Source organism: Nerophis ophidion, linkage group LG21 (genome assembly GCF_033978795.1).
Source record: "Nerophis ophidion isolate RoL-2023_Sa linkage group LG21, RoL_Noph_v1.0, whole genome shotgun sequence".
NCBI lineage: Eukaryota > Metazoa > Chordata > Actinopteri > Syngnathiformes > Syngnathidae > Nerophis > Nerophis ophidion.
Genome location: NC_084631.1, coordinates 5,764,699 through 5,783,674, shown reverse-complemented (window position 1 = coordinate 5,783,674; position 18,976 = coordinate 5,764,699). Strand labels below are relative to the sequence as shown.

At 38.9% G+C, this 18,976-nt stretch overlaps 1 protein-coding gene and 1 long non-coding RNA gene across 3 annotated transcripts in view; one reads left to right on the top strand and one right to left on the bottom strand.

The window, feature by feature from the left end:
- Positions 1 to 18,976, bottom strand: part of LOC133539621 (histone-lysine N-methyltransferase ASH1L-like) — a 155,245-nt gene that overhangs the window by 38,602 nt on the left and 97,667 nt on the right. For both annotated transcript variants that reach the window (XR_009803450.1, XM_061881672.1), the window contains exons 6-8: positions 7,107 to 7,195; positions 6,957 to 7,030; positions 3,443 to 3,488 (exon numbers count right to left, since the gene is read on the bottom strand). Coding sequence is in view for 1 of the 2 variants with exons in the window: in XM_061881672.1 (XP_061737656.1) it covers positions 3,443 to 3,488; positions 6,957 to 7,030; positions 7,107 to 7,195 (209 nt within the window). In the remaining variant the exon portion in view is untranslated. The remainder of the gene's footprint in view (positions 1 to 3,442; positions 3,489 to 6,956; positions 7,031 to 7,106; positions 7,196 to 18,976) is intronic.
- Positions 1 to 18,976, top strand: part of LOC133539622 (uncharacterized) — a 154,487-nt gene that overhangs the window by 45,613 nt on the left and 89,898 nt on the right. The window contains exons 7-8 of the long non-coding RNA XR_009803451.1: positions 6,930 to 7,124; positions 17,248 to 17,300. This is a non-coding gene — a long non-coding RNA (uncharacterized LOC133539622). The remainder of the gene's footprint in view (positions 1 to 6,929; positions 7,125 to 17,247; positions 17,301 to 18,976) is intronic.

Genomic DNA, 18,976 nt, shown 5'->3' with positions numbered 1-18,976 from the left:
ATATCCCGAAACTCAAACTAGTCATTGCTTGCATTTGTTTACAGGCATAAGAAGAACGGGTGATAATGAAGGATTTTTTTTTTTTAACCAACAGCAGTTTAACATGTGTTCCTCCAGCTATGCATGTGTTCATTTAGATCAGGGGTGTCCAAACTTTTTCACATTGGGCTAAAAATGTTGGCTTGGGGCCTAAAGCAGGCCCTCTCAAATAGTGGAGCAGGCCCTCCTGGGGAGCGTGTGTACTATAATATATATATATATATATATATATATATACATACACACACACACACACAAATCCGAGTCCATGGTTCTCTCGCGGAAAAGGGTGGAGTGCCATCTCCGGGTTGGGGAGGAGACCCTGCCACAAGTGGAGGAGTTCAAGTACCTAGGAGTCTTGTTCACAAGTGGGGGAAGAGTGGATCGTGAGATCGACAGGCGGATCGGTGCGGCGTCTTCAGTAATGCGGACGTTGTACCGATCCGTTGTGGTGAAGAAGGAGCTGAGCCGGAAGTCAAAGCTCTCAATTTACCGGTCGATCTACGTTCCCATCCTCACCTATGGTCATGAGCTTTTGGTCATGACCGAAAGGATAAGATCACGAGTACAAGCGGCCGAAATGAGTTTCCTCCGCCGTGTGGCGGGTCTCTCCCTTAGAGATAGGGTGAGAAGCTCTGCCATCCGGGAGGAACTCAAAGTAAAGCCGCTGCTCCTCCACATCGAGAAGAGCCATATGAGGTGGTTCGGGCATCTGGTCAGGATGCCACCCTAACGCCTCCCGAGGGAGGTGTTTAGGGCCCGTCCAACCGGTAGGAGGCCACGGGGAAGACCCAGGACACGTTGGGAAGACTATGTCTCCCGGCTGGCCTGGGAACGCCTCGGGATCCCCCGGGAAGAGCTAGACGAAGTGGCTGGGGAGAGGGAAGTCTGGGTTTCCCTGCTTAGGCTGCTACCCCCGCGACCCGACCTATATATATATATATATATATATATATATCCCAATACTGATATTTTGGTTCCGGTACCAACATTTTTTCGGTACTTTTATAAATAAAGGGGACCTTTTAAAAAATTGCATTATGTGCTGTACTTTAACAAAAAAAATCTTAGGGTACATTAAACATATGTTTCTTGTTGCAAGTTTGTCCTTAAATAAAATAGTGAACATAAAAGAAAACTTGTCTTTTATTAGTAAGTAAGCAAACAAAGGCTACTGATTTAGCTATTAACATATGCAGTAACATATTGTGTCATTTACCATTCTATTATTTTGTCAAAATTATTAAGGACAAGTGGTAGAAAATGAATTATTAATCTACTTGTTCTTTAACTGTTAATATTTGCTTACTTTCTCTTACATTAGTTTTGGATGATACCACAAATTTGGCCATCAATCCGATACCAGGTAGTTACAGGATCAAACATTGGTCATATTCAAAGTCCTCACGTGTCCAGGGACATATTTCCTGAGTCGATAAACATAATATACATTTTTAAGAAAGGAAAGAAGATGTGATGCCAAAAAATATTGACGTAATCATAGTAGTATCGACTAGATACACGACTGTACTTGGTATCATTACAGTGGATGTCAGGTGTAGATCCACCAATGGCGTTTGTTTACATTTTGATGCCGGTGAGCAACGGTGTGTAGTGAAGCATGTTTAGTTAGTACCACCTAGTACCAACCTCGTCACGTCCGTTGTGTCCTGAGCAAGACACTTCACCCTTGCTCCTGATGGGTGCTGGTTGGCGCCTTGCATGGCAGCTCCCTCCATCAGTGTGTGAATGTGTGTGTGAATGGGTAAATGTGGAAGTAGTGTCAAAGCGCTTTGAGTACCTTGAAGGTAGAAAAGCGCTATACAAGTACAACCCATTTATTTATCATTTAGCTATTCCTCGTCTTGCAGGGATGATACTTGTAAGAAACTCACTTTTTTTTATCGACATGGGGGGCGGTAGGTGGGAATGGGGGGGGCCGGTACCTTTCAGAGGCGGTATAGTACCGAATATATATATATGTAGGTGTGGGAAAAATCACAAGACTACTTCGTCTCTACAGAACTGTTTCATGAGGGGTTCCCTCAATCATCTCCTCAGTCGGAACCCCTCATGAAACAGTTCTGTAGAGACGAAGTAGTCTTGTGATTTTTCCCACACCTACATATTGCGCTCTACCACAGTTTTGAGCACTATTCTCTGGATAATCCAATCAAGACATATATATATATATATATATATATATATATATATATATATATATATATATATATATATATATATATATATATATATATATATATATATAGGTTTATATACATATATATATATATATATATAATATATATATATGTGTGTGTGTGTGTGTATATGTTTATATATATAGGTTTATATATATATATATATATATAAGGACAGGCCAAAAGTTTTGGCACACCTTCTCATTCAATGCGTTTTCTTTATTTTTCATGACTATTTACATTGTAGATGATCACTGAAGGCTTTAAAACTATGAATGAACACATGTGGAGTTATGCACTTAACCAAAAAAGGTGAAATAACTGAAAACATGTTTTTTTATTTTAGTTTAGTTTTATTTCACTCTTGGCATTCTTTCGAGCTTCAAGCACACCTGGGAAGTGAAAACCATTTCAGGTAATTACCCATTTAAGTTCATCAGGAGAATGCTAAGAGTGTGCAAAGCACACAAAGAGTGGCTATTTTGAAGAAACTAGAATATAAAAAATGTTGTCAGTTACTTTCCATCTTTTTTTGTTCGGTACATAACTCCACATTTGTTCATTAATTTAAGTTTTCAGTGAAAACATAACATTATATCATTGAATACAAATAAAAGCTGCCTTTATATTGTAGTTTGAACATAAGTATCTTGTCTTTTTAGTCTATTTAATTGAATATAAGTTGAAAAGAATTTGCAAATCATTGTATTCTGTTTTTATTTACCATTTACACAACGTGCCAACTTTACTGGTTTTGGGGTTTGTATATCGCGTACATAAGGTTAATAGTAATATTTATTTAAAATATGTAAATCATTCATATTTGGAATACATTGTTATTTACAAGAAATATATATTTTGGTCATTCAAATGTACTTTAAGTTTAAATTAAATTCAAATTATAGGATTTTAATTTGAATGCATGAGCCATTCTAGATTCAATTTGGAAATGTAGACAAGCCTGGTAATTAGGCCGTAATTATGGTGTTATGGTTTAGCAATAAAGATACATTTAATAATACTACAATACATGTGAACATAAACGGACCTAATTTTTTATAGAAATTACAACTTTGAATCTCACATTTTGTGTCGACAAAAGCGTTCAACCATTAACTGTATGTCGATATCCACTCGGGCTACTTTTTTAGTAAAAAGGCGAACACTTCCACGACTTCCTTTTGTATTAATGAAAGACTTACAATAACGCCGCTTCCTCTTCAGCGGGAAGTTGGGTTGTTTTTGAAGCTATGGAGAGAAAGACAAGAATTTGGTTAAAAACAGCAATTATTTCCGAATTGAGTGATGACGTCACAGTGATAACGTTCAGGACATCACAGTATATCATAGCAATCTCCAGATAGCATATGAATATGTCCTCTGCTGGTAACAAAGAAGACAGCAGAGGAATCTGATTGGACGCCATCTTCCCTTTGATGTTCTTGTCCATTATTTCCATCCATCCATTTACTACAGTTTGTGCCTTTTTGGGGTCGCTGGAGCCTATCTCAGCTGCATTCAGGTGGAAGGCAGTGTACACCCTGGACAAGTCGCCATCTCAGATAGAAAGACAACATTCACACTCACATTCACACACGAGGCTTATGCTAGGTCTAAGAAAAGTCCGAAAAACAATGGATTGCTTTTACGCAACATAAAGTAGGAATAACGAGGAACTGCAACCTTCTAGGAAAGTGATTCAGAGGAAGGGTAAATTTGAAATAAAAAATGTTTACATTTGATAATCCTAAACACTATATTGCCAAAAGTATTTGGCCCCCTGCCTCGACTCTCATATGAACTTGAAGTGCCATCCCATTCCTAACCCATAGGGTTCAATATGATGTCGGTCCACATTTTTGCAGCTACTACAGATTCAACTCTTCTGGGAAGGCTGTCCACAAGGTTGCGGAGTGTGTTTATAGGAATTTTCCACCATTCTTCCAAAGGCGCCGACTTTCAGGTATGACTATAAAATCTCACTAAAACACTAGTAACACAATAAGCAGATAAGGGATTTTCCAGAATTATCCTAGTAAATGTCCATCCATCCATTTCCTACCGCTTATTCCCTTTTTGGGTTGCGGGGGGCGCTGGCGCCTATCTCAGCTACAATCGGGCGGAAGGCGGCGTACACCCTGGACAAGTCGCCAGCTCATCGCAGGGCCAACACAGACTACATTCACACTCACATTCACACACTAGGGCCAATTTAGTGTTGCCAATCAACCTATCCCCAGGTGCATGTCTTTGGAAGCCGGAGGGAACCCACGCATTCGCGGGGAGAACATGCAAACTCCACACAGAAAGCCTGGGATTGAACCCAGGACCTTCGTATTGTGAGGCAGACGCACTAACCCCTCTTCCACCCTGAAGCGCCCCTAGTAAATGTGTCTAATAATATCTGAATCACTCCCACTGCCCTCGTCTTTTTTTTTTTTCTAGTACTTCACTCTCACTATCCTCATCCACGAATCTTTCATCCTCGCTCAAATTAAAAATCGTCGCTTTCTCGGGCCGAATCGCTCTCGATGCTGGTGGCCATGATTGTAAACAATGTTCAGATGTGAGAAGCCCTACAACCAGTGACGTCACACGCACATTGTCTGCTACTTCCGGCACAGGAAAGGCTTTTTTATTAGCGACCAAAAGTTGCGAACTTTATCGTCGATGTTCTCTACTAAATCCTTTCAGCAAAAATATGGCAATATCGCGAAATGATCAAGTATGACACATAGAATGGACCTGCTATCCCCGTTTAAATAAGAACATCTCATGTCAGTAGGCCTTTAACTTTAACCACTGACGTCACGCATTGTAGAGGACATTTTGTTCCAGCACCGTTCCCAGCTATAAGTCGTCTGTTTTCATCGCATAATTCCACAGTATTATGGACATCTGTGTCAATTTGTTCAATGAATAATGGAGACGTCAAAGAAGAAAGCTGTAGGTGGGAAGCGGTGTATTGCGGCCGCCTTTAGCAACACAAACACAGCCGGTGTTTCATTGTTTACATTCCCAAAAGATGACAGTCAAGCTTTACTATGGAACAGAGATGTCAAGGGAACACGGTTGGATTGGACCACATTTACAAAGTACAGTGTATAATGCAGCGATCATTTCGAATGATCGTGTTTCGAAGAGGGTCCCTTACGAAGGGCCGAGATGGACATCGATTGGTGCTGATGAAAGGTGCGGGGCCAACCTTCAGGTTGTACAGGTACGACCATATAACCTCACTAAAACACTAGTAACACAATAAGCAGATAAGGGATTTTCCAGAATTATCCTAGTAAATTTGTCTAATAACATCTGAATCGCTCCCACTGCCGTGTCTTTTTTTTTTTTTCCAGTCCTTAACTCTTACTATCCTCATCCACAAATATTTAATCCTTGCTCAAATTAATGTGGAAATTGTCGCTTTCTCGGTCCGAATCGCTATCGCTGCTGGTGGCCATGATTGTAAACAATGTTCTGATGTGAGGAGCTCCACAACCCGTGACGTCACGCGGACGTCGTCTGCTACTTTTGGTACAGGCAAGGCTTTTTTATTAGCGACCAAAAGTTGCGAACTTTATCGTCGATGTTCTCTACTAAATCCTTTCAGCAAAAATATGGCAATATCGCGAAATGATCAAGTATGACACATAGAATGGACCTGCTATCCCCGTTTAAATAAGAAAATCTCATGTCAGTAGGCCTTTAACTTTAACTACTGACGTCACGCATTGTGGAGGACATTTTGTTCCAGCACCGTTCCCAGCTATAAGTCGTCTGTTTTCATCGCATAATTCCACAGTATTATGGACATCTGTGTCAATTTGTTCAATGAATAATGGAGACGTCAAAGAAGAAAGCTGTAGGTGGGAAGTGGTGTATTGCGGCCGCCTTTAGCAACACAAACACAGCCGGTGTTTCATTGTTTACATTCCCAAAAGATGACAGTCAAGCTTTACTATGGAACAGAGATGTCAAGGGAACACGGTTGGATTGGACCACACACACAAAGTACAGTGTATAATGCAGCGATCATTACGAAGAGGCTCCCTTACGAAGGGCCGAGATGGACATCGATTGGTGCTGAAGAAAGGTGCGGGGCCGACCTTCAGATTGTACAGGTACGACCATATAATCTCACTAAAACACTAGTAACACAATAAGCAGATAAGGGATTTTCCAGAATTATCCTAGTAAATTTGTCTAATAACATCTGAATCGCTCCCACTGCCGTGTCTTTTTTTTTGTTTTTTCCAGTCCTTAACTCTTACTATCCTCATCCACAAATATTTAATCCTTGCTCAAATTAATGTGGAAATTGTCGCTTTCTCGGTCCGAATCGCTATCGCTGCTGGTGGCCATGATTGTAAACAATGTTCAGATGTGAGAAGCCCTACAACCCGTGACGTCACGCGCACATCGTCTGCTACTTCCGGTACAGGCAAGGCTTTTTTATTAGCCACCAAAAGTTGAGAACTTTATCATCGATGTTCTCTACTAAATCCTTTCAGCAAAAATATGGCAATATCGCGAAATGATCAAGTATGACACATAGAATGGACCTGCTATCCCCGTTTAAATAAGAACATCTCATTTCAGTAGGCCTTTTAAAGTGATTGATTCCCAGCACGCACACAATGAACTCCCATGATTCTCCTTGTTGACGCCGTTTCCCCTCCCCTGTCCCCTCAGCTCAGGACTTAAACGGCGGCGCTGTACCTGGTTGTGCTGCCAAAGCCACATGACATCGTATGGCAACTGGAAATGGATCCTCTTCAGCCTCAAGTACTTCCCTGCGGGACACAAGAGGAGTCGGAGGATGAGAGCGTTCGAACCTGACGGCCAGACTTTGGCCTCGTGTCCACTCACCAACATGGATGGGCGCAGGTAAAAGGCTGTGTTCACGCTCCCCTGCTTTGTATTCCGCACTTCCTCTGGAAAACAACTGGGAGGGGGGACTAAAGACAAAAACGCCCACGTTGAGCAAGGGAACCCAATTAAGGTATAGTGGAACCTCTAAGGTCGTACAATTTGGAATTTGACCCAAAAAATTCCAAAGTTGCAGAAGACTTAAGACAAGGGTTTCAAAAGTACCACCTGGGGGCATATTTGCAGCCCGCAGCTTGTTTTTTTAATATTTGAAAAAATAAAGTAAAAAAAAAAGCAATAAGAAAATGTGAAAGAAGTGCAAAAATGTGTAGAGCAATGCAAAAAAGTGAAAAATGTAAGCCTTTGAACGTAGTTTGTTGCGATAAGTACCGTATATTTCGGAGTATAAGTCGCACCTGCCGAAAATGCATAATAAAGAAGGAAAAAAACATAAGTCGCACTGAAGTAAAAGTCGCATTTTTTGGGGAAATTTATTTGATAAAACCCAACACGAAAAAAATAGACATTTGAAAGGCAATTTAAAATAAAGAATAGTGAACAACAGGCTGAATAAGTGTACGTTATATGAGGCATAAATAACCAACTGCTATGTTAACCTAACATATTATGGTAAAAGTCATTCAAATAACTATAACATATAGAACATCAAACAATCTGTCACTCCTAATCGCTAAATCCCATGAAATCTTTATACGTCTAGTCCAGGGGTGTCCAAAGTGCGGCCCGCAGCTAATTGTTTAGTGGCTCGCCGCACATTCTGTAAAAGCGATTTTGCTAAAATAAAAAATAAGAAAAACACTAAAAAAAAAAAGTAGAATGAGGTGAAATCTAACGGGGAAAAGTTGCAATGCTGACAAGAAGCTGCCATGCAGGCTGTTTGTTTTTCTTTAGTTTTTCTTTATTTTGCTCTTATTGCCAATGCTTAAAAAAAAAAAAAAAAAAAGTACAACATTTTTTTTTATATATATAATGAATTAGTGAAGTGAATTATATTTATATAGCGCTTTTCTCTAGTGACTCAAAGCGCTTTACATATCCATCCATCCATCCATCCATCATCTTCCGCTTATCCGAGGTCGGGTCGCGGGGGCAGCAGCCTAAGCAGGGAAGCCCAGACTTCCCTCTCCCCAGCCACTTCGTCTAGCTCTTCCCGGGGGATCCCGAGGCGTTCCCAGGCCAGCCGGGAGACATAGTCTTCCCAACGTGTCCTGGGTCTTCCCCGTGGCCTCCTACCAGCTGGACGTCCCCTAAACACCTCCCTAGGGAGGCGTTCGGGTGGCATCCTGACCAGATGCCCGAACCACCTCATCTGGCTCCTCTCGATGTGGAGGAGCAGCGGCTTTACTTTGAGTTCCTCCCGGATGGCAGAGCTTCTCACCCTATCTCTAAGGGAGAGACCCAAACTCATTTGGGCCGCTTGTACCCGTGATCTTATCCTTTCGGTCATGACCCAAAGCTCATGACCATAGGTGAGGATGGGAACGTAGATCGACCAGTAAATTGAGAGCTTTGCCTTCCGGCTCAGCTCCTTCTTCACCACAACGGATCGGTACAACGTCCGCATTACTGAAGACGCCGCACCGATCCGCCTGTCGATCTCACGATCCACTCTTCCCCCATTCGTGAACAAGACTCCTAGGTACTTGAACTCCTCCACTTGGGGCAGGGTCTCCTCCCCAACCCGGAGATGGCACTCCACCCTTTTCCGGGCGAGAACCATGGACTCGGACTTGGAGGTGCTGATTCTCATTCCGGTCGCTTCACACTCGGCTGCGAACCGATCCAGCGAGAGCTGAAGATCCCGGTCAGATGAAGCCATCAGGACCACATCATCTGCAAAAAGCAGAGACCTAATCCCGTAGCCACCAAACCGGAACCCCTCAACGCCTTGACTGCGCCTAGAAATTCTGTCCATAAAAGTTATGAACAGAATCGGTGACAAAGGACAGCTTTGGCGGAGTCCAACCCTCACTGGAAATGTGTCCGACTTACTGCCAGCAATGCGGACAAAGCTCTGGCACTGATCATACAGGGAGTGGACCGCCACAATAAGACAGTCCGGTACCCCATACTCTCTGAGCACTCCCCACAGGACTTCCCGAGGGACACGGTCGAATGCCCAATATCTAAGTTACATTTAAAGCAGTGTGGGTGGCACTGGGAGCAGGTGGGTAAAGTGTCTTGCCCAAGGACACAAAGGCAGTGACTAGGATGGTGGAAACTGGAATTGAACCTGCAACCCTCAAGTTGCTGGCACGGCTGAGCTATGCCTATTGACCTATTTAAGGCTCCAATTACTTCAAATATTTCACTTTATAATGTTTTATGTGGACAATCTGTCCTGGGTATGACGTCAAACTACATCCAGGCATGAGATGGGAGGTTGTGTGTGGGGTTAGTGAGTCCCAACTAACGTCTATAAAATGCACACAAAGAACCGTTTGCACCTTCTCTTGTGACCGGCGGGCGGTCAGCGCCATAAAGCTGAGCGGGTCCCTTGGTAAATGGGGCGCGGACAACCAACAGGACAGACTAAGTTCAACAGTCTAGGAGAAGGATCTCTGATATAAAATACCCCTTCCAACCCGCACCAAGCCAGCGTGGAAGGTGTAGGCTAATAACCAGCATGAAAAGTACGCCAAATGGCAGAAACATGCTGAGGCTGTCGTCCAGCAGTGGACTGACAACGGCTGATGATGATGTGGACAATATTATGTGCATATACTGTGTAGTTGCCATATAAAAACAGTGTTTTCTTTGACAAAAGAGCATAAAACCAACAAAATAATAGTCCAAACGTAAAATCGACAGATATATCTGAAGTAGATCTCGTAACCTAAGTGTTGAAAGTAAAATAAATAATAAAAATGTATCACTTTATGAGTGGGGCTTTTGGATCCCAAAGATATTTAGTGGGATTTTATTTATTTTTTCACTGTGATTACTCAGAAATAATAATACATTTAAATCAATGGTGTCCTGCATTATTGATCTTTTTAGGGCTCCAATTACTTCAGATCAAACTTTCTGAATGTTTTGGCCAATGGGGGAAATACTGCATGTTTCAGTTTTACTATAAAAAACAAAATTGTCTTTGACTGAAAAAGCATAAAACTTTTTTTTTTTTTTTTAACTTTATATCAACCTGAAGTTGATGTAGAGATTTACTGTAAGCTTTACATAAAAAATGAAAATAATAATTTGACTTATTTTTAACATGCTAATGACAGGGACCCTCTATGGTCCCTGGGAGTCCTAAAGGTAAAAAAAAAAAAAGAATCCATATATTTTGTTTGAAAATGGAAAAAATATCAAAACGGCCCCCGCATGGTTTAATTTTTCCGTGTGTGGCCCTCAGTGGAAAAAGTTTGTACACCCCTGGTCTAGTCTCTTACGTGAATGAGCTAAATAATATTATTTGATATTTTACGGTAATGTGTTAATAATTTTACACACAAGTCTATGACAAAAAACTCCAATTTATAGTCCGAAAAATACGGTAAACAAAATACATAATATAACCAAAATACAAGACTCCTGAACGCATCATAATAATCCCCTCAATTCCCCTTAAACACAGACTAATTTGCTGGAATATAAAGACAATATAACATACATCCATAAACGTGGAGGCATATGCAAAAGTGCAATACATTTATCTGTACAGTAATCTTTTTATTTATATCTGCTCCTTATTGCTTTTTTATCCTGCACTACAACGTGCTAATACAACAAAATGTAGTTTTTATCTGTACCGTAAAGTTCAAATTTAAATGACAATAAAAGAAAGTCAAAAAGAACATCAGCTAAAAGCCATTTTTTGAAGGAAAACATTAGACAATTCAATTTTTTCTTCACCAAAATATATACAAAAACAATTTCAGCGAGAAAATGTTACCAATAGTGGTTTGAGAGAACAGAAATAAACATTTGTATCACCTGTGCACAAATTGCCATTCGGGCATTGAGGCTCGCACAAACAAGCACACACACAAAAGACACCTTCGACAACAGGGGTGCCCCAAAACCTTTTCCACTGACAAATTGAAGGATGCTGGGGCCATTTTGGTATTTTCACCTTTGAAACCAGTACAATATAGATTTTTTTTTTTTTTTTTTTAATAAAATTTCGGTAGGAATTTTGTGTGACTTCTGATGAGCTGAAGCCAAACACACATGCTAACAGTGGCAAAATAGTGTCAATTAACAAACATTATAACTCATTTGTGCATATCGTATTTCCTTGAATTTCCGCAGAGCATATAGTATGCGCCTGCTTTGATAAAATAATTAGCGCATGCTTAGTATTACCGCCTGGTCAAACTTGTGACGTCACGAGTCACACTTCCCCTGTCATCATATTCAGAATGGAGGAGGCTGATTTCAATACCGGTCATTTGAAATTGCATAAAGGGAAGAAGATTAAGAGCTATTCAGTAGGATTTAAGGTCCAAGCTTACATCACACTAAATTTTTTACTGCATGCCTTTGGTAAGTGCCGGAGTGAGAAGTGGTTTTAAAATAATTAGCGCATGCTTACTTTTACCGCATGCCTTTGGTAAGCGCAGGAGTGAGAAGAGGTTTCAAATTAATTAGCGCCCCGGCGGCAATTAAAGTAAATACGGTACCTGCAAAATGGGCTAGAAAAGCTAGCGTGCTAACAGTACAATGCTAAAATGCTAATAATAGCCTGCTTTCAGTGAAATACTAAAATTATAAAACACTGAAGTGTATGCCTGTTAAATTGGCTTAAAAAGCTGATGTTTGCATGCTAAAATACCAACTCTAGCATGCGTCAAGTATCAAAATATTTTACTTTATGGTGCGCATTTGAAAAAAATAAATGCATAGATTCGTGAGCTAAAAAATCTGGCATACCAACTTTGGCGTGCTAAATGTTAGTATTTGTCAAGTAACAAAATATTTTCCACTGATGTGTATACTTGCAAATTTAGCAAAAAAAAAAAGCTGGCGTGCTAATATTAAAATGCTAACAATTGTTCAGCGTGCCGTTAAAAAATGAGCTACGGGCATGAATTGGCCCTCAGGCTGCACTTTGAACACCCCTGTGCTAGAAGAAAATGGTTGAAAAAGGATACTATGGTTGCTATAGATCAGGGGTCACCAACCTGTTTGAAACCAAGAGCTACTTCTTGGGTACTGATTAATGCGAAGGGCTACCAGTTTGATACACACTTAAATAAATTGCCAGAAATAGCCAATTTGCTCAATTTACCTTTAATAAATAAAAACTAAAAATAAAAAATAAAAATAAAATATATATATATATATATATATAAATGGGTATTTCTGTCTGTCATGCTGTCATTTTTTTTCCTTTTACGGAAGGTTTTTTGTAGTGAATAAATGATTAAAAAAAACACTTAATTGAACGTTTTAAATGAGGAGAAAACAGGAATTTTTTTATTAAATTTTGTAACATAGTTTATTTTCAATTTTGAATCTTTAAAATTCAAAATTCAACCCCAAAAAAGAAGAGAAAAACTAGCTAATTCGAATCTTTTGGAAAAAATTAAAAAAATGATTTATGGAACATAATTAGTAATTTTTCCTGATTTATATTCATTTTAGAATTTTAATGACATGTTTTAAATAGGTTAAAATCCAATCTGCATTTTGTTAGAATATATAACAAATTGGACGAAGCTATATTTCTAACAAAGACAAATCATTATTTCTTCTAGGTTTTCCAGAACAAAAGTTTTAAAGGAAATTCAAAAGACTTTGAAATAAGATTCAAATTTGATTCTAAGGATTTTTTAGATTTGCCAGATTAATTTTTTTTGAATTTTAATCATAAGTTTGAAGAAATATTTCACAAATATTCTTCGTTGAAAAAACAGAAGCTTAAATGAATTAAATTAAAATGTATTTATTATTCTTTACAATAAAAAAAATAAATTTACTTGAACATTGACTTCAATTGTCAGGAAAGAAGAGAAAGGAATTTAAAAGGTAAAAAGGTATATGTGTTTAAAAATCCTAAAATAATTTTTAAGGTTTTAGTTTTTTCTCTAAAATTGTCTTTCCGAAAGTTATAAGAAGCAAAGTAAAAAAATAAATGAATTTATTTAAACAAGGGAAGACCAAGTCTTTAAAATATTTTCTTGGATTTTCAAATTCTATTTGAGTTTAGTCTCTCTTAGAATTAAACATGTCGAGCAAAGCGAGACCAGCTTGCTAGTAAAAAAATAAAATTCAAAAAATAGAGGCAGCTCACTGGTAAGTGCTGCTATTTGAGCTATTTTTAGAACAGGCCAGTGGGCGACTCATCTGGTCCTTACGGGCTACCTGGTGTTGGTGACCCCTGCTATAGATACTGCTTTTGTAACATAGCAATAATCCTTTGTTGCGTGCGTGTGTATTAGTGGGGTGTAGCTCGCATGGTCGCAACAGGAAGAGGGCGTGTTATGATGCAAATAATAATATAACGCCTAAAATGTGCAAATGTGAAAACTAGGTATCTCGTACCTCGTGAATAATTGCATCAAACAAAGCACAAATATGATCAAGCTGTTTTCGAGCACCTAACAATTCAATCTGTTTCCTGGGGTGACGATTCGATCCAGAATCAATTCTTGATTGAACACGATATCTGATTCAAATCGATATTTGGTATGATAATTATAATAAAACGTTTTCAGAACAGGTTACAGGTTAGAAAAGCTCCTTCTGTTTGCATGGAGATGGCCTAAAAACGTCTTTTTAAAAATGTATTTTTATTAAAAATATATGTAGATATAACAAATACATATATTCTTGTATTGTATATTTATATATTTTTATAAATGTAATATATATAATTTATATATTATATATTTATATAATTTTTTTTAAATGGATATTTAGGATGTGAATCGATTTTTGTGCACCCCTAACATACTTTTAAAATATTAAACCTTTCTACTGTAACCTCCAAAGTCTTCCCTTTTAATTTAATCCCAAGATCTTCCATGTGCACCGTTACGATATTATTTACATTTGTGGTCATAAGTTTACATACACTTGTAAAGAACATAACGTCATGGCTGTCTTGAGTTTCCAATAATTTCTACAAATCGTTTTTTTTTGTGAGAGTGATTAGAGCACATACTTGTTGGTCCCAAAACCATTCATTAAGTTTCCTCCAGAAGGTCTTATCTTTGGCCATGTGATGTCAAATGAAACAAAATTAAACTGATTGGCCACAATACCCAGCAATATGTTTGGAGGAGAAAATGTGAGGCCTTTAATCTCAAGAACACCATCCCTACCGTCAAGCATGGTGGTGGTAGTATTATACTCTAGGCCTGTTTTGCTGCCAATGGAACTGGTGCTTTACAGAGAGTAAATAGGACAATGAAAAGGGAGGAATTACCTCCAAATTCTTCAGGACAACCTAATATCAGCCCGGAGGTTGGGTCTTGGGCGCAGTTGGGTGTTCCAACAGGACAATGACCCCCAAACACATCAAAAGTGGTAAAGGAACAGGCTAGAATGAAGGTTTTAGAATTGCCTTCCCAAAGTCCTGACTTGAATGTGTGGACAATGCTGAAGAAACAAGTCCATGTCAGAAAACCAACACATTTTGTCAAGAGGAGTGGTCAAAAATTCAACCAGAAGCTTGTGGATGGCTACCAAAAGCGCCTTATTGCAGTGAAACTTGCCAAGGGACATGTAAGCAAATATTAACATTGCTGTATGTATACTTTTGACCCAGCAGATTTGCTCACATTTTCAGTAGACCCGTAATAAATTCATAAAAGAACAATCAATCAATCAATGTTTATTTATATAGCCCCAAATCACAAATGTCTCAAAGGACTGCACAAATCATTACGACTACAACATCCTCGGAAGAACCCACAAAAGGGCAAGGAAAACTCACACCCAGTGGGCAGGGAGAATTCACATCCAGTGGGACGCCAGTGACAATGCTGACTATGAGAAACCTTGGAGAGGACCTCAGATGTGGGCAACCCCCCCCCCTCTAGGGGACCGAAAGCAATGGATGTCAAGCGGGTCTAACATGATACTGTGAAAGTTCAATCCATAGTGGCTCCAACACAGCCGCGAGAGTTCAGTTCAAGCAGATCCAAGACAGCAGCGAGAGTCCCGTCCACAGGAAACCATCTCAAGCAGATCAGCAGCGTAGAGATGTGGGGACAAAACTTCATGAATAATTTTTTGGACCAACAAGTATGTGCTCCAATCACTCCGTCACCAAAAAATAAGAGTTGTAGAAATGATTGGAAACTCAAGACAGCCATGACATTATGTCCTTTACAAGCGGATGTAAACTTTTAACCACAACCGTGTCATTTTCCCGTGTTTAACAGATGAAGTCTAATAACATTGAAAATGATGCACTTTGTCATATATAACTCAAAGCTGACACTCACTATTTCATTTTGGAATATTTACATCGTCTTTGTATTTCTACATGGGTTGCTTTAGGCCTTAACTTTTTAAAAATATCAAAATGGACCCCCGGTCCTTGGATTTTCCTGAGTGGGTCTTATTGGGAAAATGTTGGACACCCCTGATCTAAGCCTTTCAATTAAAGCAGTGTTAACCATTGTTGAAACGGACACCAAAAAAGTATCTGTTTCTCAGCTCTCCCGTTCAAAGGCAAAACCCAGTAACTCAATTTTGGTCAAAACTGAGCTGATATTAATTTTGGAGTACCTAAGTGATATGCTTTACATTAGTGTATGCGATATTGTAATTTGTTCCGTAAGTAAGCAGTTACGCGCACGGCAGGACCTAGCAACTACCACATAACTGCGTAGAAACAACAGAAAAACCTAGTATCTCTTTGTCAGTCGCCTTATTGTCTTTAATGAGACATTTGCACGAATGGGGGCCGACGGTCAACCTGATTATGTGATATTATGGCACGAGAGGGGATATTTGCAAGCACCTTCATTAAATGTATCGTTCTTGATTCTTCCCCTTGCGTACTCTTTTGGGCCGATAACTGTGGAGGTCCAAATAAAAACCGGACGCTGTACACGGCTCTTGCCCAATGTGCAAACGCAGAAAGGGGCCCCCACCCGAGATTGTGATAAAATATCTGGAGAAAGGGCACACGTTCATGAGAGCAGATTCAGCAAGAATCGGCAAGAAAACATCTATACGTTTGATGACTTTCTACATCTTTGTAAGACAGCATCAAGATAGATTGCTTTTCCTTTGTTTTCTCAAAATCAGCTAGACGTGAGTTACTAGGTTTTGCCTTTGGACGGGAGGCAGTACCGTTGTAATGCACTTTTCCACCACCTGTGGCAGTAATGACAATGTCGAACAGAAAGAGGAAGTCTGTAGCTAAAGACTCAGAAGTTTCTTCTTATGACGAAAGTGGTCAAGCTGTATTTTCATTTGCACTTAAATGATTTCACGAACATAATTATTATTATAATTGTTAATTCAGTTAGAATGTATTTATTTTAGTATTAAGTTATTGTATGTAAAATTATTTTTCATCAGACTACCTTCTTTTGCAGTATATTTGATTAGCATTTATTTTAGTAATCAGGCTGACCAAAGCCTCCGTAATAATGTTTGTGATTAACACATGCTTTCATATCATTTGACAAGGTTGTAAACTATACGTAGGTTGGATATAATTATTGAATATAATAAAAATCAAGAGTTGGATTACTAATTCTGTGTTAATATTTATTTGAGTGTGCCCCGGAGCTCTCTGTAGTGGAAAAGTTGGGCCCCGAGGTCAAAAAGGTTAGAGGGCATCAAAATATTACTTATTTCGATTTTTTATGGGCTTTTCTTTTTTTTTGCCAACACTTGCTGTTTTGCAAAAGAAGAACCAGTTCGGTCATGAAGTGTTAAAAGAGGAAGAACAAAACAAGATTAAACACCGAAGTTACCAAAGTTAGAGTGTTTTGTTTATTTCTTATGCTTTACATTGGTTAACTTCTTTTTTACACTTGTGTGACAGTTTTAAAAAAACGTCAAAAAAAAGGGAGGCGCATTTTAGCCATCACCGCTAAAAAGTAAAAGTGGAGAGTTTCAGCGGTCTGGCGTCCCAATTGTATGAGTTAAAGATGGAAGTACTTCATGTACTGAATGTACATTTTGCTTCTGCAATGTGTTACAGTGGAACCCGTTTATGTCGACGCCCCTCGGACTGGCTGACTGATGTTGACGTAGGTAAGTGCCTCTCGATTATTTATTGTCATCACCCAAATTGAAACACGATTTAGAACCTGATAATTGTCTTATTTTTGTCTTTAATTGTTAGAGTTGCTGGCAGCAGCATTTCCATGCCACATTAGATTAGATAGTACTTTATTCATTCCGTCAGGAGAGTTCCTTCAGGAAAAACATAGCTGAAGACTTGCATTTTCTCCCGCCTTAACACACACTCATGTATACAGTGCAGGCCCAAAGTTTGGACACACCTTCTCATTCAATGCGTGTTCTTTATTTACATTGTAGATTGTCACTGAAGGCATCAAAACTACGAATGAACACAAGTGGAGTTATGTACTTCACAAAAAAATGGGGAAATAACTGAAAACATGTTTTATATTCTAGTTTTTTCATTTCAAATTAGCCACCCTTTGCACTGATTACTGTTTTTCACACTCTTGGCATTCTCTGGATGAGCTGAAATTGTTTTCAGCTACAATCTACAATGTCAATAGTCATGAAAATAAATAAACGCATTGAAATGAGAAGGTGTGTCCAAACTTTTGGCCTCTACTGTACTTGGTCATATTTCCTGGTTGAGTCTGTTGATTAATTCGAACTACAGGTTTTTGTATCGATCAAGAATGAAAAAAAAAACGCTACTACTGGAAGCCCCTTGTCTGACACCTCGTTTGAGAAGCACTGAAAAGCAGTTGTCAGCATAATGGACACGGAAACTAGCTGCTGCTTGCGCATTTACTTGTGACATTGTGGTCAGGATAACACAAATCTTTCTTTCGGTGGCTAACAGTCTTAAAAAAGTGTATTTTATATGTCGCTTTGTTTGAATCCAAGTTAATACTGTAGTGCCATGCTTTTATTTTGAAGAGCTTACTTTGCACCTACAGTAACAGGGAGTTACTGTGTGCACATTTTAATACACTGTAGTTATGTTTTGTTTTTTTATGCTGTTAGTGACAATGGTTGGACATATGTCAACATAAAGATAATCTATTAAAAGGGGAACTGCACTTTTTGGGGAATTTCGGTTATTATTCACAATCCTTATTTAGGAGAAGAACACATGTTTTTTTTCGTTTTGCATGTATTCTAATGTCTTAATTTACAGCAAATACGAGGTGGTTAATAATTAAAACCGAAACTCGCCGCTGTTTGCGCATTTACTTGTGACCTTGTGGTCAATTTAACACAAATCTTTCTTTCGGTGGCTAAAAATCTTTTTAAAAAAAAGTGTATTTTATATGTCGCTGTGTCGGAATCCAAGTTAATACGCTATTGCCATGCTTTTATTTTGAAGAGCTTATTTGGCACTTGCAGTAACAGGAAGTTACTGTGTGCACATTTTATTACACTGTTATCTTTTTTATGCTGTTAGTGACAATTATATGTCAACATAAAGATAATCTATTAAAAGGGGAACTGCACTCTTTTTGGAATTTTGCCTATCATTCACAATCCTTATTTAAGAGAACACATGTTTTTTTCATTTTGTCTGTATTCTAATGTCTTAATTTACAGCAAATACGGGGTGGTTTATAATTAAAACCGAAACTCGCCGCTGTTTGTGCATTTACTTGTGACATTGTGGTCAGAATAACACAAATCTTTCTTTCGGTGGCTAACAATCTTAAAAAAACAGTGCATTTTATATGTTGCTGTGTAGGAATCCAAGT